The sequence below is a fragment of the Lepisosteus oculatus genome, chromosome 8 (assembly GCF_040954835.1).
Source record: "Lepisosteus oculatus isolate fLepOcu1 chromosome 8, fLepOcu1.hap2, whole genome shotgun sequence".
Lineage (NCBI taxonomy): Eukaryota > Metazoa > Chordata > Actinopteri > Semionotiformes > Lepisosteidae > Lepisosteus > Lepisosteus oculatus.
In genome coordinates, this window is record NC_090703.1 from 39,981,611 (window position 1) to 40,004,810 (window position 23,200).

Sequence of the window (23,200 nt, forward strand, 5' to 3'; positions counted from 1 at the left end):
GAGAGGAACGGCATAAGCATCACAATTGTACAAGTGACAATGCAGAGCATTACACTTCATTAAGTTCTTCAATTGCTTTTTGCAATTACAAACAGATTGCACCTTGCAGATAGACTTTTTTTCCTGTTTTTAAAAAGAACCAGCTTAATACAAAGGATACACATTCCTGAAGGCATCATATAGAAATCAAATGTATCTATCAACCCTAATATTAATAAATCTAAGCTAAACACTGCGAACAAAACTACTGTCTTTACCCATGGCACTTGTATTGAATTTCACATAAACAAAGGCAACTTATCAAGCCAACAATATTTAGAAACAATCATTCTCTACACATCCGCTCAATCAAGTCTGAATAAGATATTATTATTTATGTAATAGTAGGAACACTGAGCCATCTACTTGTGAATTGACAACATTTACTAGGTTACTTCTTAGTGGTGGAGATTGTACCATGGAGCAAACCCATCCAATTTTGGGAGCACGGTGACGCAGCTCTTTTTTTCTTTTCACAGCGTGGGGCCTATGTCACTGGTGTTCTAGGAAAAGAAGGCATACCTCCAGCATATTCCCTGTCCAGAGGAGGCACATCATCCGTGACGGAGAAGTCCAGAGTGGCTCCAGCAATCTCCACCATGTCTTCGTCACTTGTGCCACTCTGCAGGCTGTTGAAGCTCTCGCCGCAGTACCCTTGGTTGTCCATAGTCAGCAGCAGAGTCCTGTAATACACCCCACCAGTTACTGTACAGAAACCTGGTAGAGACTTCTGCGACAGGTGCCTATCTTTACAGCAGCAGCTGTCCCTAGCCACAGAACTTTAGACAAAGGTACCTAAACGTTTCTACTGAAGGATCCTAAATAATTCACTGCCTATCTTTTGAAGGGGGATAGGAGGTTCAGAGGTCTTTTTGGTCTTTAAGAAGGTTATGTGGTCTTTTTGAGTTTACCTAATGATCTTTGGTCTTCCACAATTCTCTCTCACACTCCAAATGTTGGAGCACTTGCCAAGGATCAGATGTCCTAACAGAAAATGCAGATTCACATCTGTCTTTGCCTCATGGTTTACCCACAGGAATGGTCTTAAACACCGGTTTAAATGCTTTAGAGTGATATAGGAAAGGGATCAAGGGGACTGACTAGTGGGCAACTACTATATGAAAAAAATCTAATGTCGCACAAATCATGTGGGCAGCCACATTTCTGTGACACAAGAGATAACTTGTGTGCTGCATTAACAGACTGGATTTTAAGATGTCTGATGTCTGCTAGGATCTGGAATAAGAATATCTAGTTGTTTCTGTGTTTTTTCTTCTTTTACATCTTAAAAAAAGTATGAACTGGAATGAATTGCCCCCAAAAAGGTAAATTATAGTGTGCAGATCTTACAGTCAGTAATTCAGGACTGCTGTAACTTTGCATTCCCCAGCTTGCATCAGAAATGATCCCAATTGCAACATACCCCTCCTATTAACTGCTGCTACTATACATTGATGTTCCTGAGAATTAAATTAAACCAACTGTTTAGACTAATTTAAATTAAGTAATCTGAAAATGAATATAAGTAACCTCACTAAAAGCTGGCTTTGTTCTTTTATGAAAAACATAGATAAGACCAAATAAGATAAGATCACTTTTTAGACCACATACAATTTCTTGTATCAGGAATTTGTCTTTTCACATACCCCAACTTGCTCTCCATGAGACACACAGACAGGGAGAGAAGCTTGGGGTTAAATACACTTTAACCTGATATAATGTATGCATTTAAGGTAAAAACCTACACACTTACTTTCTCACTGTTAGCTCTCTAAAATTTTGTCCAGTGTTTTTAACCAGTGTCTTTACTGGATAACAATCATACTCATTGTTCACCATACACTAACATTGAAATTTGACATCTGTAAATGTTTTAAACTAGAGTGTAGTAGTAGTGTGTACAAGAAGACAAAAATGTCACAAAATGAGATCCAGGCTTAATTACTATGTTAATATAATTTTACAAAAACATTTTAATTCAACTGTTGTACACAAACACAGAAATTCAAACTAATGATCATTGTCAACAGCTGAAACTGTGCTTATGTTAATTTAACCCTTTTAAAGCACAGTTGTCTTACTAATGTGTACAAGCTTCTTTGACCAAAGCAAAAGTAAGCAGTTATTTCAATAGCCCTAATTAAACATCAGTTATTACTTAAAACAAGTACAAAACTCCTAATTGGATAGGAAAAAAAGTCATTACTAGAGTTTTGCCAGTTAGCTAAGGGAGGAAGACATTGTTCTTACAGATATGACAAGGAAGAACATTTATTATTAACCAACATCCCATTCAAATATGAAACGGGCTTTCCTACAGACCTCTGATGGGTCTTATCCTGTGACTTCTGTTTTGTTATGGTTCCTCCTTAGACACTGGTATTGAGAACTTGTGGTTTATTTGTTCCTATAACACTTTTTGGGAAGCTACTGTGTTTGCTTAAAAACATGATGTGGTATTTACAAACTACACTGTACTAGTGTGCTCATCTTCTGCAAGGCTTTCAGTTACGATGTTTATCCTCATCAGTGATGCATTCCACCATCTCTGCCATTCAGACGTGGGCCCTGTATTTCCTGCTGGAAATATACAGAAACTTCCTAATCTTAAATCCTGTTTGGATTATTTTTCCCAGAAGTGCTGACTAACCTTTTCAGAATAATGAGGTTATAAGCTTTAATAGAGTAGTTCTGTTCCACATTAATTCATGTCTGAATGTGCTTCTCAGCAAACTGAGAGAGATCTGAGGCACAGCAAATTGCTATTTGTATTGGAGGCTCTGACAACAGTGGCCCTACTGACCTACACTTGTACTGAGGATGAACATCTATTTTACATTGCATCTTTCATGTACACTATCTCAAATTGCTTAATTAAGAGAATTAATTGAAATCATCAATAAACAATAATAAGAGAATAATAAGTATAAAACAAGCAACAAGAGTAACAAATCCCAATTATAAAAGCGAGTACAAAAATACGTTTTATTTTTTTTCCCACCAAAGTCTTGACTTAACTCTTATCCCTTATGACCTTCAGAAGGTCATTTGCCAGCCTTGGTTCTAAATAAGAAAAGATTCAATAGCTGAATGCATGACACTTCAGTCTGGACATAGGTAAAAGGCCAAAGGCAAAGGTAAAAGCTATACCATAGCAGTTTATGGTACAGATGTAATTTGGATGTATAGTATAGCTGTAAATGTATAGCTTTAAATGTATCACTAAATTCCACTGTGAGCCAATGGTGACATTTAAGTCTTATTAAATTTTGGATAGCTCAGTTCTCAGTTCACCACAGCTTAAGACCAGACTTTAAACCTCTAGCTAGCAAAACATTACAGCAGGAACTAACAGGGTGTATAGGCATCTCTGCACTTGCCTGAGTAAGACAGGAGCGAACAGCTACCATACTGTACAGATGGAAAAACAGCCACTTTAGTAAGTGAACATTAATACCATGTTTGCAAACTACCTGAGCCAGTGGACACATACAGATGTTACGCAAATCCAATCCTTGTGTGACATCTGATATTAATGTATTATTATTATTAAGCAATGCACATTTCCAGTTCCCTCCATTAAGTGAGATCTAAATCATAGCAAGGACATCTACAATCTTTTCTAGTCTACTCTGCAATGCTGGGTGATTAATGGGATCTTATGCAGCACTAAGGTTTAAGATAAACTGGTGTCCTGTCTAGGGTGTATCTTGGTTTCTGCCCACTGCTTGCTGGAATAGGCAAAGAATCACCCATGACCTTGAATTATATAACGCGGTTAGAAAATGGAGGGACGCGTTTAAGACCAGGATGAAAACAACCAAAATGTACATTCATCTGGAAAACGCTCAGTGAAGTATGACAGAGGAGCTCCACCAAATTCTAGTTGAATCAGTAACCTGTGTGCACAAACTATGAACCAACATCTGATGCTGATAGGCCTGGGTATTCTGTACCCATAAAACAAAACACTTTATTTTGGGCAATAAACAGCAACCTTGTACCATGCAGTTACAACTACTGCACATTCCAGGCCAAACTAGATGCATGTTGCTGATAAACAGCACCGGACAAAGTGACAGTAGGCTACAAGATGAATGTTTAGAGTAAGATATTCAGAGAGAAAACATAATCAACTCCGTGAGATTACGACCACTAACTTCTTTTTACTGTATCAGCTGTTACATATCACTTGACAAAACACAGAACCATTATACAATATATAATTTTTCAGTAAAGTTGTAGTGTAGTCTTGAAACACTACATAGGCATCGCAGCCATTTAATTTTGTGAACAAAATGTACCAACGCAACTGAACCTGTACACTGCTTAAAACAACAGGAAGATTATGAAATTCCACTTGAAATTACTGGAATTTTCCCGTTTTCCAAAAGGGGTTTAGTGGAGTATTAGACAGCATTTAAGTTTTCATAACCACATGACCCTATGTGGGCAGTAATAAAGATGCAGCATGTCCTCTTTTAATAATTTAGTTAGACTGTAATCGAGTCTTCCGACTTTAAAAACGACGATGTTACGTTTTTATTTAATTTACTCTTTCCGTAGAACCAAAGTGCAACATTGGTTTCCTGTAAAACAAGTTTCATATCTTTGAAAGGGCCTAACGCGCAAAGATTGGATTTAATTCACAATCTGTTCCTTCTTGAAGGCAGTGTTTTTGTTTTTGACCTCCAGTTTAACAAGTAGACTTGTAGAAACTACTGGAATTATCCGAGTTACCCATTAAGCGAGGCCAGCGATAACGGCGTTCATCGAGTCTCGGATAAAACGCACAGACACAGCGTCACTCCCCCCAGCCTCTTCCGCAGAATGAAGAGCCACAAATGGCCATCTTCACCCAAGACCAAATTCAAACACCCACTTTCTGAACACAGTAACCTGTAACACAGGCACTACTATCCTCGTTTTCGAGACGCCGTGTCTGCTTTCCTTCACACGTAACCACAAACGTAATATTTGCCTTTCTCTGTGCATAAACTCACATTTGTACAGTATAAGCCTAGCCTATCAATGATTAATGTGTCATGCGCCTGGATAGCCTGTAGAAAATGTCACACCAACACGCACGCACGTTTGAGCACAGCACAAGCTCAAAGAACAGATTTCCAAACACACACACACGGAAAAACAGCAGGGACAGTTTACATAATCAATACAGGGCGAAAGACCACCTGATGAATCACAAATCAATACCTACAGTAGGGCACTTGGGTAACGTTAAACGGGTTAATCACCGCAGGGATTGAATCCTAATTTACAAACGCCAGTTGATGATCCAGCAAGAGCTGAAAAGTTTAAAGCCCTGACTGCCCAGGACTTGTGTAAACTCTCTGATACCCACACGCCTGATTCCTCCGGCTACCTGCTGTCTGCAGGCACAATCCCGTGAAATCTGACTGGGAAATTAAAGGAGGGAGACAACACAGATAGCGGCAAAAAATAATACAATTACAAATAAGATCCCTTTCCAAAACCCCATTTACTTTGCAGCTGTTGTCCCCAATTTTGAACCTTTCTTCGCTCTTCCTGAAACACCATTAACGCCACTATAACTGCAGGGCTTTTTAAAAAAAAATATAAATCAAACGGGGCAGGGACTCAGCGTGGGATGTGATCCCACTTGTCATCATTCTGAAAAACAGTTGACCCCTGCTTTACATTTCAGGTCTGAAATGTCACCCCTGCAGAAACAGAGAGAGAAGCCACCCACCTGCCCGGCCTGCAAAGCGAGTTAACCTGCTGTCTTGTGACTCGGCTTTCAGATCCGCAGGCAGAAGACACAATCCTCGTTGTCTGGTGCCTTTACAAATGTCTATCATATTCCTTTCCGAGAAGGTGTTTCCTCCCGTCTCCAGGCCACTTTGAGGACTGTCGCTAGGTAAAACGACACCCTCCTTAGGCAATAACGAATTGATGTCCCAATTCCTGAGGAACCCCTCTCGGCTGAGTACAGCAGGGCTTTGCGGGATTTGCGGATTTGCACTGGGTTTCCTGTCAGGGCAGGGAGCCGATCACAGAGCTGGCGATCGGAGCTGTCAGGCAGAGATCGGTTTCTCTGAATGCCAACATAATGCTGTCGTTCGCAGTTTAGGCATATGGCTTCAGAACGTTTAAAGGAACAGGAACAAATGACGCTTTGGTTTGACTTTCTAATCGGGTCCGAATTCAAAGTACTGTGTTGTGTCCGAGGAATGGTTAACGTCACAGTCAGAGACCACTTGTAGAAAATTAACTTAGTTTTGTTGCTCCAAGTAAGAAATGCATAAAATAAAAACTAAACCATGGTAATATTTCCTAACTTTCTTAATAAAGTACTACTTAATGCAAGACGAAGAGAAAAAACGTTTAACTACAAAGAAACATGACACAAATTAATCATTCTGTATTTCCTAGTCTACTATATTGTCACATTACTTTGCACAATTTAGGTAACAATGTCAGTGTAGCGAAATTTGCATTTTAACTTTCATTTCCTTTATCAATTGCTTACAAAAATTTCACCTGTCTTGTAGTGTATAGGAAGTAAGAGGAACAACGACAACAGAAGTACAGTACGCTGTTCAACCAATGACAGCCAGGTATAGCATCTGGAAGTTACTGTTTACAGTATATTCTGGCCATTGAAGGGTTAATTTATTGCTTACCAAACCATGTTGTAATATAGAATGCAAGCACACTATTAGACTTTCTTATGATTTTTACACATTAGCATTGACATCTGGCTTGAGACTGTCACAGCTGATTGTGCTGTTAAATGTGTATGAATCAGCCATACAAGTAAGGGTGTTTGTGGCTAGGGTGTTATGAATGTTTTCTGTCATAACTGATCATGTTTTTTCCCAATTATTAAACTCTAGTTTACTAGCATACGGTATATAGTGAAAATGTAGAATTTAAATCAAGAGATATGACTTTAAAATGATAAAATGCACAGTGAGGCTTTTTTTTTAGAATATTGTCATTTACGTCACCACATTATAGAAAGGACGTTGCTGCTCATGAATCAGTCCAGAGAAGAACAAACAGATGCATTGTGGGACTTGTCCTACCCTGATAACCTGAAGTAACTGAACCTTTTTATGTTGAACTACAAGGGGACCTAATATAAACATTCGAAATCCTCAGGGCCATTAACAACTTCAACACAAACCAGCGGACACAAGAGGAAACAACGTGAGACTGCATTTAAAACCAGGAAGAGGAGACATTTCTTTACCCAAAGGAGTGTGGGAGTGTGGAACAAGCTACCAGGCCATGTTATTGAAATCAATGCCATGGCTTCTTTTAAGAAATAGCTGGATGAAATCCTTCTATCAGTTTGCTACAAACCATTGAAATTGAATCGATGACCACGTATTTGACGAGGTAGGTCTACCTCAGATTCTAGAATGGCCTACTTTCATTTGTAACTCTTCTTATGGAATCAAGATTTTGTCATTCTTAATCAATCCCACTCCTACTTACAACGCTTGCAAAGTCACGGGTAGTAATATCCATTAGTGAAAAACAGCAGAGAACGTGCAATCTTGAAGGGCACTACTATTCTGTGGTGAACGGTGATTTGATTTCTGTCAACTGATTTTCAGTAATCTGTCATTGCAATTGACTACCTGGAGGTCGATACGCATTTATACTATTTCTTCAGTGTTGCAAACATACACAAGCTCTGTTGTAACCAGCTTGCTTTTACTCCCTGGATGTAAAATAAATCACAGATAAAGCGCAAGGGGAGTTCCGAATGGCTGCGCAAACATAAAATTGCAAGTAAGAAATAAGAAAACGCTGCCACCTTGTGGTTGTAACTTGTGCAAATTGTATACGGCTAATAAAGTGATGTTAAATGCAGAAAATATGGAAACACTGAGTGTGAAGAAATTTCTCATTAAAAGGTTTTTTTTTATTGACTCATGATTTATATCTTCTAGACAATACCCGTAAACCATAAAACAGGGCAAAAACATGTTTGAATATATAGTTAAAAGCATATAACTTAAATCAAGGAAGGTTTATGTTAACATTGTATAACACACAAAATTGGTCTTAGGTGTGAGTGGGTGCCTTTCCACGTTTGTGTGTGCCTTGCGAAGGACTGGCATCCTGCCCAGGGTGTACCCTGCCTTGCGCCTGTTGCTTGCTGGGATAGGCTCCAGCTCCCCATTACTGTGAACTGGAAGAAGTGGTTAGAAAATGGATGGATGTACTGTATACTGTAACACACTTGTCAGGCCTAAGTAAGAAGATATTGCTCTATACCTCTGGAATCAGTCCAGAGAAGAGCGACCAGATACATTCCATTGCTTACAAGACTGTGCTGTACTGACAGTATACTGTATGTAATGAATGTAAGAGTGTGTGCAGGTGGTGTTTTTAAAAAGGAAGAGTGCAAAAGCATTGTCCTGCAGGTGAATCTCTTCCATTGGCGTTTCTTTCATCTCTCACTTCATACAGATCCCCATTTTGTCTCTGACACCTGAACACCCTGACCTTGCTTTCCCACACAGTGACCCTTTTATTTCTTCATATTGGCATTTGAAGCTGCATCGAAATGTTTTTCATCGTTCATCAGCTTTTGAAAACCAGCTGGACTAATTTCCTGTCTCCTGCCTCTTCCCCACTCTTGCTTTAACTGTCTGACTCTGTTTTATTTAGACTGCTCTGCAACAAAACAGGAAACTGTAGTCAAACAAACGCTTCAGAATTATTAGGTCTGCAGGGAACATTTTGAAGGGAAGTCAATGGGATTTTGTAAATTTGTTATCAGCTGCTACTCCGTCATCATATCAAATCAAAGACACACTTATTGCCACTTTTCCCAGAAGGATCTTGTTATTTCTCAGGCCAGGACAGATCATTTGCGTTTACCAAATTCGCCCTACCCAGCACTCCTCAGAGTTTTAATTTTGTCTTATGGGGCACTTTGGTCCACAGTTTTACCAGTAAAGGCCTTAAGAGTTCTAAAATTTGGATTCAAGTACATGCAATATTTGACAACTTGCAAAGATACGCATGGAGTTGAAATATTAGCACTAATTCAAGAAGGAATAAATGGTGTCACCCGAGGAAGACTCCACAGCCAAAATGTTGTCTCTTTTTTGTTTCAGCATGGAATAAACCTTTACTGTGCATAAATAACAGACATAAATAACAGACATCAACTGTTTTGTTTTTAAATACCACAATTATTTGTGGTTCCTTTCTTGAAGAACTGGTTCAGACTATCTGCAGTCTGGTTGCCTATAGTTTTTTCCAGCAAATGCTGTCAGCTCCGTCACGCAGAAGGTGATATTACTCAGCTGTACACAGAGCAAACTACAGACAGAGCATTGCAGACACCTTTGAACCCTATGGAAATGCAAACATGTACCAGACAAAATGGGGTTTTGAATTTAGACTCGGTTTTCGAAATGTTTTCACAAGGGACAACATCAAATTCAACCACTCAGCAAGGACATGGGGACACAGCTAGAAACTGAGAGTGATAATAATAATGAATCATTATAATTCCCAACACTTATATACTGCTTTTCTGTACACACCCCTCAAAGCGTTTTACAAGTAATGGGGATCCCCTCCACCACCACCAATGTGTAGCCCTCACCTGGATGATGCGACGGCAGCCATAGTGCACCAGAACACTCACCACACATCAGCTATCAGGGGGGAGGAGAACAGAATCATGAAGCCTATTCTTTTCAAGAAATGCCCTGGGTTTTTAATGACCACAGAAAGTCAGGATTTATATCTCATTCAAGGATATCACCTCCTTACAGTATAGTGTCCCCATCACTATACAGCAGCATTGGGACCCACACAGACTGCAGGGTGAGCGCCCCCTACCGGCCTCACTAACCCTCTTCCAGCAGCAGCCTTACTTTTCCCATGTACTGACCAGGCTCATCCCTGCTGAGCTTGAATGGGTTGCCACTTGTGACTTGCATGGGGGATAGGGCTGCTGGCCAATGGAGCAGAGTGATGTACTGTATGTAGCCATGAAACCCGAAAGCACCTCTTTACATAAAGTGTTGTGGGTGTCTCCTGGCAAAGCTTGACCACATGGGACCCTTCAAAAATGCTTTTTTTAAATGTGTTTCTGTTAAATTAATTTTAAGAAATAGGTAGACAATTCAAGTATGCCAAATCATCAAAGGTACAATGTTACATTGAGGGCATAATAGACTGTTCAGGGAAAATAGCAAAGACACCATGAATGCAGTGAGTAATCAAGTAATCATTCAAGTAATCAAAATATAAATGCAGTAAGTAATCAAGGAATAAGTAAGGTGGAGGTGGGGTAAGTGAAAGCATTTACGACTGAAAACAGGAAGCACTTCATTATTCTAGTTTTGTCTAGAAAAGGGGTAGTTAGCTCTGGTCTTCAAGTGCAACACTTGGCTCCGTTTCTTATTGCATCTCAGACCTTAATGACCAATTAAGCAAAAATAATTGGATGAAAAGTCAAATAAACTGTGATTTGTTGCATGCCCTGATTTGAATCGGCTGTTGAGCAGATACCCTGTGATCTTTCAGAGACCCTCAGAACAACACACTAATGGTAATCAACTGGGCCACATGAGCCACTAGTTTACTCATTTGCAAACTTGCTGTCTTTAAAATGGGGGTTGGACCAGACTTTGTGCTCAATTAGCACCCAAATGAAAAACACAAGCCACACGGTCTCCCCTTGTTTGTACCTCTTTTCTGTCCAAGAAAAAACTGCAGGTATCTTGTACTGTCCCATATCCTTGGATACACAGAAGACTTCCGCTCCTTTCAACAAAAGAATAACACAAACTCCAGATGCTCTTTGTTTTAAAAAAAAGTGTATTATTATTAATGGTACTGTTTAAACATTTTACAAAATGTTTGTTATATATAAAATACAACATCCTATTTCCAGTTTTGATGATGGTTTAGGAGTTGTAAAATGGAGACTTTCTCTTGAAATGGTTATGTATAATATTAGCATATATACAGTACAGATATCAACAGGAATACATTGCATATGTTCAATCAAAACATACATTTTTTGGTCTGGCATGTGAAAACAGTTCTTTTCACAACATCAAGCAAGTCTCAGATGTTGAGCAATTCAATAACTGAGATTGAAACAAAATTGTCTTGATACAACTCTGAGCATTTGTTTTTCTTTTGGTACAAATAAGTAAAACATGAATGCAGTAAGTAATCACAAAGCAGCTTCATTTCCTTATAAGAATATCCAGTTTGATTCATAATAACTAACAGTGGCTAGTACTGGCTGTAATACCAGGATAAGGACAACATTAACAACAGAGTAAAAGCACATTGCATTGTACCCAGGCTGCAGGAAACGTCACATCCAAGCATCAATGAACCGCATGAAACGGCCTGTATGTGTCAGCACCTTCCAGTCATATCAAGAAACTGGTTATTCTTTACCTGAAATGTGTTGCCCTGTTTTTCAATGGAAGGCCTGTGCAATTTTGCATTGTCTTAGTGCCCTTAACTGATTTCCTTTTACAAATCTCTGAGGGAAGTAAATTACAAAACCTCTAGAGCTTTTCATTTCAGGAAAGCACAATTTATATCCAGTTAAGTATGTGGTTACAGAATTATAGTGGTTTCAGCTCACTTTAAGATATGGTCAGTCAAATTCCTGCTACAATTGTGTACTTTCTGACAACAATTTTCAGAAAGGGTATTTGCTGATGGGGAAGATCTGACTAACTGAACACAGTACTTTTGTCTCCTCATTTACTCAACAAATATCACTCAACACTCCAACCCACAAACTTAACTTTGTAATTTTTTAGTAATGGAGCCTATTGATCGCATGCAAGTTTCTCACTGTCAAGTTTAAATATCAGTTTTCTCTATATTTACTCTCAAATTGTGACACTATTAATTTTTGCCAAATGTATTGCTCTTCAAATTTATCTCTTAGAATCATTTCGATATTTGTCAGAAAAGGGAAACTAACAAACACCAGGTTTGCTCAGTGAAATGTTTCAAAACATTTTTTAAAAGGGTAGTGTTTTTGTACAGTTTACCTTCTGCATTCTACAATTTGCAAAAAAGAGACTGGTATGATCACAGTATCACTTTTAAGAAACAAACCAATGGAAAGCAAAAATGTAAACCAGCCATTTTATGGCTTTGTGTTATATCCAGTTACAGATAACACTGATTGATGTAAAGTATGGTAATTAAAAAGATTGAGGAGAAATATATAAATCAATGTACTGTAAAAAGTATGATTAATGTCCTGTTATCAAATATACACATCATGTGCTGTGAAATTAGGTCAGTCACAATGGTAGAAAAATTAGGTAGGTGTATTGTCAAAACCAGGCCAAAAGGCAATTCTAGCATTCTTCGTAGAGTCTGACATCACTTTTGGATTAATATGTAAGCAGGAAGTTAACACTTTTTATAAGCTCTGCAAACCTGTCATTACGGGTTAGTCCATTTTTGGATAGTATGACTCAGCTATAATTTAGAAAAGTGAACCAACTTCCTTATCCTTTGTTTTAATAATAATATCTCTTTGGCACCAGTTCTGTATTATCTCATAGTGAAGGATTGTAAGCAAATACAATGCATAGCCATTGATGCTTGACTGGACTATAGTCTTATGTAAAGAAACACTGTGTTCTATCCCAGTATTTCTGTACCTAATACATAAGATTGACTACAAACAGTCTTTGGGCATCAACTGCCTGGATAGAGAAATCGGCAGGAGTGGCTTCTGTCAAAAGTGTCAGCTATGGGACTAAAGTGTAGGGCAGTATTGTCCATTTCTGAATAAAAATATAAAAAATACAGATAACAGTATCTGAAAGACAAAGGAGAAAGCTGAAAAGCAGCAAAAGTGTGTTTTCCCATGAGGTCCAAGCTGTCTCAACATGAAGCAAGGAAATAAGCATTCCTTATGAACTTTAAAACCAGCCTTGAGGAACAGGGAACATGTGACTGCACCTGGGATTTGAAAAGCACCATGGTACCCTGTACAATTCCACTGAGATGTTCACTGAGAATAAAGCTATCACTTCCAGCAGGGTGGCTGTGAGAGGTATGGAGGTATGGTGAGAAAGAAGGGCTGTCTTGTCACAAGACTCGCCCACACCGATGTTAGCCCCATCTCAATGTTATGTTCGCAACAGCACTTGGCCACTCAAAGACATACGTAATGATGTACAGAGCTACATCAGCTTTTAGTGTCACAAAATGATCTGTGTGGCTTTCAAGATGGACTGTGATTTCAGCACCGATGATGACAGAATTGAAACAGATGGAGTTTTTCAAAGTGTCCCCTACTGTATGGCTAGGATGGTGGAGGTCCGATTGTCATTCTTGTGAACAACTCAAAACAAACGGATGTTGTTCTACTGCTCACGTCAAGATGTTGATTTGCAGACTAAACCGTTTGGTTGGGCAGAATGCAACACTTTGCAGAGCCTGGTGCACTAGGATGTAGACACTTGCTTACAACCATCAGAAAGATGGAAACACTGATTTCTTTACCAACAAATGAGTCAATATCAGACAGCACATGTACTTCTGCGCTGTCCCTGTAGGTTCCAAAGTACTTCAAATGTCTTCCATTTAGGTGAAACAGCAGGGCAAATGTTACTTTGCAGCCACTGAGGAAGCTCAATGTAGTATTACAGCAGTTATGTGCTTCTGGAGAAGATTATGACTGAATAAATTAAACAGTCTGTAAAATTCTTACATTCTTAATTAATGAGCTGTGATCTGTGCTCTGGAGTAAGGTTGTGCAGTCAGCTATTTCAAACCAATATGTGTTTTAGGGAAGGATCTTTGCTGGTAACTTCTACTGTATACAATCCTAATTCGGGGTAATTAGGTGACTTAATGGGCTTAATGTATTATTTGTACATTGCACTTCATCAGCTGAAGAGAACCATAGGTAGAAAAAGAAACAGTGCTGACTGCATGTCAGATCCAGGGTAATTGTTTTGTTTTTTTTAAATGTAGAATGGTCAAATTTTTTTTTATATCAACCAGTTGTGGAATAGGCAATAGGGAGTTTTTCATGTCTGGGCTTGTAGCTATGAGCCACACGATCACACACAGGGGAGAAGGAGGAAGTTGTGGCAGACTCCTCCAATCTGACCACCTTCAAGCCAGTAGACTTCTAACACATTACAGACAATAATAATAATAATAATAATAATAATAATAATAATAATAATAATAATAATAATAATTCTACCTATGCAACCTATTGACCTGAACCCCAAGAGGCAAGAGGTTGTGATGCAATCAGAAGAAGACCATGATGTAATAGTGGTTGAGGAACATACACAGGTAGAGGTGATACAGCAGCCTGGGACTAATCTGACTAATATGCACAAGCACTGAATATCTGTCACAGTTTGCATGCACCAAAGATCTGCTTGATATCATCTGACTGGGTTTGTGTGACTTCTTCCCAAGGAAAGGACTTGTTTGCCTTAAACCCGTACCACAATGGGTGGGTGGGAGTGGGGGTCTGGACTACGCTTCTGTGGCCTGTGGCTCACTTCCCAAAAAGCTGGATCTGGTGCAGGGCTTCCAGGCTTTCTTTTGGCTCGGTGGTGAAGGAATGAGGAATGTATAATTTGGATTCTTTCCTAATGTTGAGGTTCCACCACACCACAGACAGTTAGAAAGCTGTCTATTTGCTGGGTCTCCCCTGGCCGATCACAAAAAAATGCAGTCCAGTAAATTTACATGTAGGAAAGAGCAGGAGTTCTGCAATTGACTCATCTTAAAAAAATAAATAAATAGAATAACCTGCAACAAAACTTTTTACAAGCACTTTGGCACTATGTAGAGTGTAAATACAATTTTTTTCAGGCAAATGCAGTCTTTAGAACTTTTACATTGCCTGTTTGAAGGCCCAACGTCTTACTAATAGTTAAAAAGGTTCTGCAAATTTCACGTTATGACTTAAAGACAGTGAGTGGATGATGCACACAGTTGTGTCTTGGAAAGGCACAATTTAAAGAGGTGTTGTAAGCCAGTCCCTTAAGGGGCCAACTTTAAATATAGGCCTGCCGTCTGGGTGAAAAGAGTCCAAACAGGCCCAAACTGTAGACCAGATGATAAGCCCCCTCTTTGATGGCGTTTGGCTGTAGCAATGTGGAAATCCCCCAGTCTTGTCCTCAGTAGTGCCCATAACCCATTCCCAGGCTCTCGCGCAGTCCCTTGAGCTGCTCCTCGCCCAGGCGGATCTTATCTTCCAGTTGGCGCTGCTCCACCAGCAGTGCAGCCTTCATCTTGACGAAGTGGCTGTAGTCGCGCAGCTGGTCGGGGGTGAGGCAGCGCGCCAGCACTTGGCACACAGCTCGCTCCCGCCCGTCCACGTGCTCCTTCAGCTCCTGGGCTTCTCCCAGCTGCCCAAGGAGCTGCTTCTTCTTCTCCAGCAGGGTGAGCTGAGGGAGGAACCACAGAGAATCGTCACTGGACTAGTGTGTGTGTGTGTAGGGGACAGATTTATCACAGGACACAGCAGAGGGACAGCAGCACTGGAGCAGTGTGTGTAGGGGACAGCTTTATCACAGGACACAGCAGAGGGGCAGCAGTACTGGAGGAGTGTGTGTAGGGGACAGCTTTATCACAGGACACAGCAGAGGGGCAGCAGCACTGGAGCAGTGTGTGTAGGGGACAGCTTTATTACAGGACGAAGCAGAGGGACAGCAGCACTGGAGCAGTGTGTGTAGGGGACAGCTTTATCACAGGACACAGCAGAGGGGCAGCAGCACTGGAGCAGTGTGTGTAGGGGACAGCTTTATCACAGGACACAGCAGAGGGGCAGCAGCACTGGAGCAGTGTGTGTAGGGGACAGCTTTATCACAGGACGAAGCAGAGGGGCAGCAGCACTGAAGCAGTGTGTGTAGGGGACAGCTTTATCACAGGACACAGCAGAGGGGCAGCAGCACTGGAGCAGTGTGTGTAGGGGACAGCTTTATCGCAGGACAAAGCAGAGGGACAGCAGCACTGGAGCAGCGTGTGTGTGTGTGTGTGTGTAGGAGATATCTTTATCACAGGCACAGCATGATTGGTACAGTGTGTGTGTAGGGTACAACTTACACACTCACTGGATCTGGAGCTCTGCAGATAAGCACAGGGAACAGAAATTGCTGCTATAGGGTGATACTGGTTGCTCCTTACCCGCTCATGGTGGTTGGCATCTGGGCTCAGGCTATCCAATGTGCTCTCCACCCTGACTAGGCGGCTAGACAGTGACAGCAACAGGTTGACCACCTTGTCCAGGTCTCCGATGAACATGCGGAATTTGTCCACCTCGTTAGGCTTGCAGACTGCCTGGACCAAGGTCTCCACTTCCTCCCCCAGAGCCCCATTGGCAGTGATGTCTTCCTGCAGGTCCTTCTGGGCCTCACGGAGAACGGTCAGCTTCTTTCGCAGGCTGTCTATCAGCTGTTGCTGCAGAAGAAGAGACCGTATCATGAAGTGCTCAAGATGTGGTACTTGGACAACCTCCAGACAAAACACCAAAAACTGCCAGACATATGAATAGACTCTCTCGACAGCAGGCAATGTGTAATTGGAATGAGGAACTTAAGAGGCTCTCATCACCTGCTCTGGCCAGAAAAATCCACAGACCCCAATCCAGTTGATATGCATGCCATGACCTGCTCAAGCTGTCCAACATGAAAAAGTTTAGGGGTCACAATATGGTGCCCTGCAAGTGAATAAAGGAGAAACTCCCACATGTTGTAATGCACAAAACTCTATTGTTGAAAGACACATCGGCTTTCTATTCCTTCAAGATTAATTTTCATAAATTCCTTCAGAAACTTTACATATTGTATATTAAGAGTTTCTTCTTTATGGTTTTAGTAATTGTCCTACACACCAATAGAAAAGGTATACAGATTTTTCCAAATTTGTTTTATGCCCAGTTAGCATCTGAAATGTGCATGGCTTTTTTTACTGTATGAGATGTTTCAATCTGCCTTGGAGTCAATATCTGTTTGGGGGCATTTAAAGAATCAAATCAGTAGCACTTCCTTGTGTATTTAAGTAACTATAATAGGTGTGTCTGTCTGTTCTTGCAGATCAGAGTCACAGAACTTAACTGAGTAAGAGTTTCTAATAATTTTGTGCTTATCTTCCTCTTAAAACAGTTTAGAAACACTAGAATCATTCTTTGAATGCCTCCCCAAATTTAGGATTGTGAAATTACTTACTGAACCTTGCTAAACTCAGACAGAGAGAGGGTTGGGGAATGAGAGGGAGGTCAGTTGCAGCTCTGATCATTAAAAGGCTAAAGAAAGGCAAGGCCCAACTATACAGGCCTTGTACAGCTGCTGATATACATGACCAGCCAAGCACACAACATGCCAATTTAGAAACATTAATCCCCTAATGATAGCCAAGAGCCAAACAATATCTCTTTAGAACAGTCTGAATATGCTTTACTGTAGAACATCTCAGAAACTTCCAGACACCTCACGTTTCCTCCTTTATCAGAATCAGACTACTGGACTGTGCTCACCCTCTGTGATCTAAAGTCATCACGTTGACTGATACACTAGTCAAAAGAACAGTATGAGCATTCTAGAACACTCCTCCCTGTTCTTTGTGAAATACGCTCACCAAGCTCTCTAGCCCAGCAGTTTCATTAGGTTATTCAAAGTCTATTTTATATTCTCTGCATGTTATTTTCTCTAAAAAAGTCAGTAAAAAGAGTCTTCAAAGCCTGCAGACAGAATGTGTGCAAGAGAATCTAGCCTGAGCAATGATTTACAAAGCACTTGATGAAGAATTAAGGTACAACAGAAAATTGCTTCCACACGTTATTTCCTGTTACTCAGCAGTAAGAAATTTTTCGTAGGTTAACCTGAGTAGTTGTTACAGCAGAAAATATTCCTGGGAGGGGGAAAAAAGCAAATATAATAAAATTAGAAAAGCTGGTAACTATTCATTATTTAGCCTTTTTTTTGTATTTCTTCCTGTCTGGCTATAACTGCACATTTGGGATATGAGCTCATGTCATCTGCCTTCAATTATGAGGGTTTTCATTTTGGCATATTGGTTTATATTCATAAAACATGTATCGACACCCTACACATTTGCATCTCCAAATAAGAAAACATGTAGGGAATGAGAAAATTTGTGTGAAAGAAAGTGTTTCCTTTTAGGAAAACCTCAATTCAGCCCGAGCAAGAAATGCTTTCTGAACACTACCTCTTCAGCACAAATTAAAAAAAAATAGTACATCCACCATTATTTTTAATCCCATTTGAGGTCACGGGGGAGCTGGAGCCTATCCCGGCAAGCAACGGGCACAAGGTGAGATTCACCCTGGATGGGATGCCAGTCCATCACAGGGCACGCACAGACACAAATACACACACTCGCACCAGGGCCAGTTCTCCAAGAGGCCAATTAACCCACCAGTATGTCTTTACCCCATGGGAGGAAACTGGAGCACCTGGAGGAAACCCATGAGAACATACAAACTCCACACAGATAAGATAAGATCACTTTATTGGCCATATAAAATTCCTTGCATTAGGAATTTGTCTTTTCGCATACCCCAGCTTGCTCTCCATGAGACATAGACACACAGACAGGGAGAGGAGGTTGGGGTCAGAGTGCAGAGTCAGCCATTTATACGGCGCCCCTGGAGCAGTTGGGGTTAAGGGCCTTGCTCAGGGGCCCAACGGAGTAAAATTCCTCTGCCGGCCGTGGGATTTGAACCGGCAACCTTCCAGCCACAGGCGCAGATCCTAAGCCACAGAGCCACCGCTCCACCCAAGATAGCACCCCAGGTCAGGCATTGAACCCAGGACCCCAGTGCTGGGAGGATACAGTGCTACAGTAATTTAGTACATCCCACACAAAAAAAACAAAACATGTACAAAAGCAGTGGGCAGCAGCAGTACCTTCTTAAAGAAGAGCTCGTCTTCCTCCTCCTCCTGGTTCAGCCCTGGCAGCTCCTTCATCTTGCTTAGCAGGTGGGCCTTGGCAGCAGAGGTGCTGTAGTAGGCCGAACAGGATGAGCCGGAGCTGCCCTGTCTGGAGCGCCTGGAGGGGACAGAGACAGAGTCAGTGTTGCCTGTGGAACACCAGGATCAATAGATCTGATCTCTCCACCCTAGTGAGAAAAGTGAAATTACTATGAAACATACAACACAGTCCTTTGAGGACCAGGATCATGACTATAAGATTTTAAGATATCAAATATAGCAATTGTATATGACGCTCATTCTATCTTATATTTTGAAATTCTAAGATTTGAAATAAGAATAACTTTACCAAGACTCTAGTTGTTTCAATGGAGAAGAGGGCAAACATATAGTTGGTTATGAGCAGGAATTATATTTATAGTGGGTTATAAGCATAAATAAACCTTTCCTTCTTTTTACCTTCACCTCTATAGTTGTTTCTAAATATTACTCGGAGCAGGCTATTCTGGATTCAGATCGGCTACTTTTTGTTTGCTCTCACGGCATGCCTGTTTATGTGTACACAATGCTAACTCGTGTTTAAAGAACTGCACATCATTTAGGTGATGCAAACGTACACCTGACCAGTTTTGACCTGTCAAAGTAAGAACACACAGACCAGGGTAGATGACAGTGCACGTATTCTACTATTGTGAAAGCAGGCCTGTATTGCCTATAGCTCAGACCTCTGGAGAATCTCTTAAGTGTTCCTCTGGATTTTCAAAAGAACTCCTTATGGTCTTCAGCCTAAACGTTGCTAAACGTTCCTATTCCCCATTTAAACTCTGCTCACTTTTCTAGTGTGTCCACACTGAACTCCAAGGCACTGCGACTGCACCTCCTGGGCTGCCCAAGGCCACACTCTCCTCCCATCTGGGGAAATAGCTCCCCTGTGAGGTCAGTTCTGGACTTCAACCCCACATCAGGTCCCAGGACATCTGCTGTGGATGTTCCGCCAGACCTGGACTCCGCCACTGGACAGCCCACCTCCTGAGGGAGGGTGTCTATATTTGTCTCCAAAACAGTCACATGCTGTGGGTCATTGTGGCCAATCCTGGCAAGCTCTTCTTCTATTTCGTCTTCCTTGAACTCGTCTATATCCGTTTCCAGTGGCGTCTCACTGAAATGGTGAACAGGCAGCGCCTTCTGGGCTGGCTTGCTGGGCTCCTCCCGACTCCTGTTCAGCTCTCTGTGCTGCTCATAGTTCATGGAAAAGTAAGATTCTGGAAGACCTCGGGAGCCATTTTCCGCATTGATGCCCAAACAATGCAGGCCAGCAGGCACAGAACTCCTGTCCCATTCTACTGTCCTCTGGGAAACGGTCACTAGCCTCAGCGCAGCTGGCCTGTCCATCTCTGCCTCTGTACTCCGAGGTGGAGATCCAGACACCCTACAACAGCACAAACGAGGATTAGTTTAGAATCAAAATAAACAATTCCAGTGCCTCACTTACCATCAGGAGATGGTGGGAGTCATATTCAGCCAAACTCCAAAAGACTGATCTGCACAAACCAAAAGCGTTTTTCATCTCGGGGCTCAGGGTTACAAATCCCGAGACCACACATAGGTAAGAGTGAAGGCAGAAGGGCTCCTATTTAATTTTTTCATCTTGCTTTTAATGTTTTTTTTTGCAATTATTCTCACTGCCTTGAAGTGTAGGGCTCCAAATGGTCCTTCCTTGATAAAATTTGATTGAGTGACATTTTATGTACTTTCTACTCTGCCAATGCAGTACAATAATATCAACTGTAGCAGAGATAGAAAACATTGGGGGATGAGAATGAGGTCAGTTGCAGCTCTGATCATTAATGGGCTGAGCAAGGCAAGGCCCAACTATACAGGCCTCATACAGGTGCTGACCTACATGACCAGCCAAAAACACAGCATGCCAATTTAGAAACATTAATCCTCTAATGACAGCCAAGACCCAGATAACATCTTCTCTTCAGAACAGTCAGTCCAATGTGTTGCAATACTGCTAAGACGGCCTGGCAGTATGTTAAGGCAGAAAAATACCCTAAGTTTCCCTGTTTCCAAGTTCAAGTCTTGGCTCTGCCACTGACTGTAAGACCTAAATTGAGTTATTGAAGCTACTCAAGTTCCACCCTACAGTACTTGATGCATTTTAAAAGCATATTGAAAGTGTCTACTGAAAGATGTGGATATCAAGGTCAACCCGGTCTAAGTCGTTTCAGATTTAACCAGTATATCAGTAGTGATACTAAATATCAGTAGTATCACTTAGTCTAATCTACTGGATCTTAGGTATTTCTATCTTGTGAATAGTACCAGTAACTAAAAGGAGTATAACCACATATGAACATCACATTCTCTCACCTTGTGTGCAAATTTGGAGGCTGTGCCAGCGAGTCTGTAGCCCCGCGTGGTTCAGAGTCACCGTGCTCCGAGTCCTCTCTCAGGCAGCAGGCTGGTGTGAAGGTTGCAGGTGGAGACGTGGGACTCCGGGGAGTTGCGACGTGTTCTTTACAACAGTGTAGGCAGCTCTCAGAGAAGCCTCGGAGGGTCAGACTGTGGGACCGCTGTCGGGATGTCTCCAAGCCACAGGCAGAGCAAGTAGAGCCTTCGAAGCACTTGTGGCCTGGGTGCACAGGCCTAGTCAGCTGGGATGGAGCAGCTGGCTCGCAAGGGGATGAGGGGGCATACAGGCTGTGCTGGGATGCCCTCCTGCGTCTGTACTGCTCCCAGTTAGGAGGAGGAGGTCTTGGGGGTGGTGGGCCTTTCTTCCTTGGGGCTGCCTCTTCGAGTTCACTGAGGGCCTGCCCACCGAAAACCATGGCCCGGTGCCGCAATCGCTGCAGGTCCAGGCGGATGTCGCTCTCCGAGAGGGCCCGGCCCCGCTGGGGATAACAAGGTGCTCGCTCATCGGGATGAGGTGGGGGCGAAGGTAGATCAAAGCCCTGAGCTTCGCTCCACCGACCCCAATGGGTGTTCTCCTGCTCCACAGCTCCCTCTGCTGTCTGGAGGTCGTGTTTGTGATGCTGGTAGTCTCTAGAAGCAAGACAAAAACTCTTTCACATACAACTGAAGGCCCCAGACACAAACCTCATCCAGTGTTTGAAAATAAGAGAGAACAGTATAGATTTTTTACATAACCAAGTCTAAGCAATCTCTGTATAACAAAAGTACTAATACTTTTAGAAGCCTGCTTCCTTTTTTCCTTATTCAAGAATCTGGCTCTGGTTTCTGAGGCACTGAACAGAATGAAACAGATTTCTGTGTAAATGCATTAACTGAATTGTCACAGGCAGTGTTTGTGGGACTTTTGTCATGAATAAAATAAACAGTGACATTCACAAAGGCATTCTGGACTCCACTGTAAAATATTAGGCATCCTCAGCCTTTTAATGTCTGTCACGTGTCTCATGAGATTTTTGTTTTCCCTGAAATGACCAATAATCTTGATAATGACAGTCATTCCAGGTTTATTCCATGACTAACAAGAACCACGGACGAAATACTTTACCTCTCTGTCAGACTGAGCTTCCTGTTGGTGTTTGTGTGTTCCTGATCCCTTGCAGGATGTGCCTGTGAAAACCATTTGCTAAGTTAATCAGGAGAAAACAGGGACACCTAGACCAATTGTTCTAAGAACGGCAACTAAAATAAATAGAATATTAAGTTATTGGGCACAAAGTTAAACATTACTATTTATAGAACGTAAGAGAGGTTACAAACAAGGGGAAGCCATTCAGCCCAGGTAGCCTGTTTGGTAGTTAATGGCCAGTTGGATCTCATTCAGCTGTTTTTTGAAAGAAGCTAGGCTATCACCTTCAACAACATGGCTGGGTTTTGAACATTACATTTCTCTCATTATACTTACACTAGATTATATCTTCTTCACATTTATGTTACAAAGGTGGCGACATTTCACAGTATAATACAAACCAGAGGGAAGAAGTGGAAACTATGTGGGAGTGTTTTTAAAACTGAAAAGTGGTGGCACTGCTTTAAACAAAGAGTTCAACTACCCAGCCATGTTGTTGAAGCCAATCCACTGGATTCTTTCAAGAAACAGTTGGATACAAATCCTCCAACCAGGCCAAGAGGCACATCTTCTCTCTGAGAACTCTGAGGAGTTCTGGAACAAACTTCCCAGCCATGTTGTTGAAGCCGATACCCTAGTTTCTTTCAAGAAATGGCTGGATCCTAGGTTGAAG

At 41.5% G+C, this 23,200-nt stretch overlaps 2 protein-coding genes across 4 annotated transcripts in view; both read right to left on the reverse strand.

Moving 5' to 3' along the window:
• The window catches only part of clcn5b (chloride channel, voltage-sensitive 5b), a 35,400-nt gene extending 29,332 nt beyond the window's left edge, over nucleotides 1–6,068 (reverse strand). The window contains exons 1-2 of the mRNA XM_006632726.3: nucleotides 5,771–6,068; nucleotides 562–722 (exon numbers count right to left, since the gene is read on the reverse strand). Of these exons, the coding sequence (XP_006632789.1) occupies nucleotides 562–706 (145 nt within the window). The 5' untranslated portion in view covers nucleotides 707–722; nucleotides 5,771–6,068. The remainder of the gene's footprint in view (nucleotides 1–561; nucleotides 723–5,770) is intronic.
• A 4,792-nt stretch (nucleotides 6,069–10,860) lies between these two features.
• The window catches only part of shroom4 (shroom family member 4), a 56,287-nt gene continuing 43,947 nt past the window's right edge, over nucleotides 10,861–23,200 (reverse strand). For all 3 annotated transcript variants that reach the window (XM_015351466.2, XM_015351467.2, XM_015351468.2), the window contains 6 exons: nucleotides 22,507–22,568; nucleotides 21,360–22,031; nucleotides 19,816–20,412; nucleotides 18,960–19,101; nucleotides 16,219–16,491; nucleotides 10,861–15,479 (listed from right to left, as the gene is read on the reverse strand). In XM_015351466.2, coding sequence (XP_015206952.2) covers nucleotides 15,210–15,479; nucleotides 16,219–16,491; nucleotides 18,960–19,101; nucleotides 19,816–20,412; nucleotides 21,360–22,031; nucleotides 22,507–22,568 — 2,016 coding nt within the window. In that variant the 3' untranslated portion in view covers nucleotides 10,861–15,209. The remainder of the gene's footprint in view (nucleotides 15,480–16,218; nucleotides 16,492–18,959; nucleotides 19,102–19,815; nucleotides 20,413–21,359; nucleotides 22,032–22,506; nucleotides 22,569–23,200) is intronic.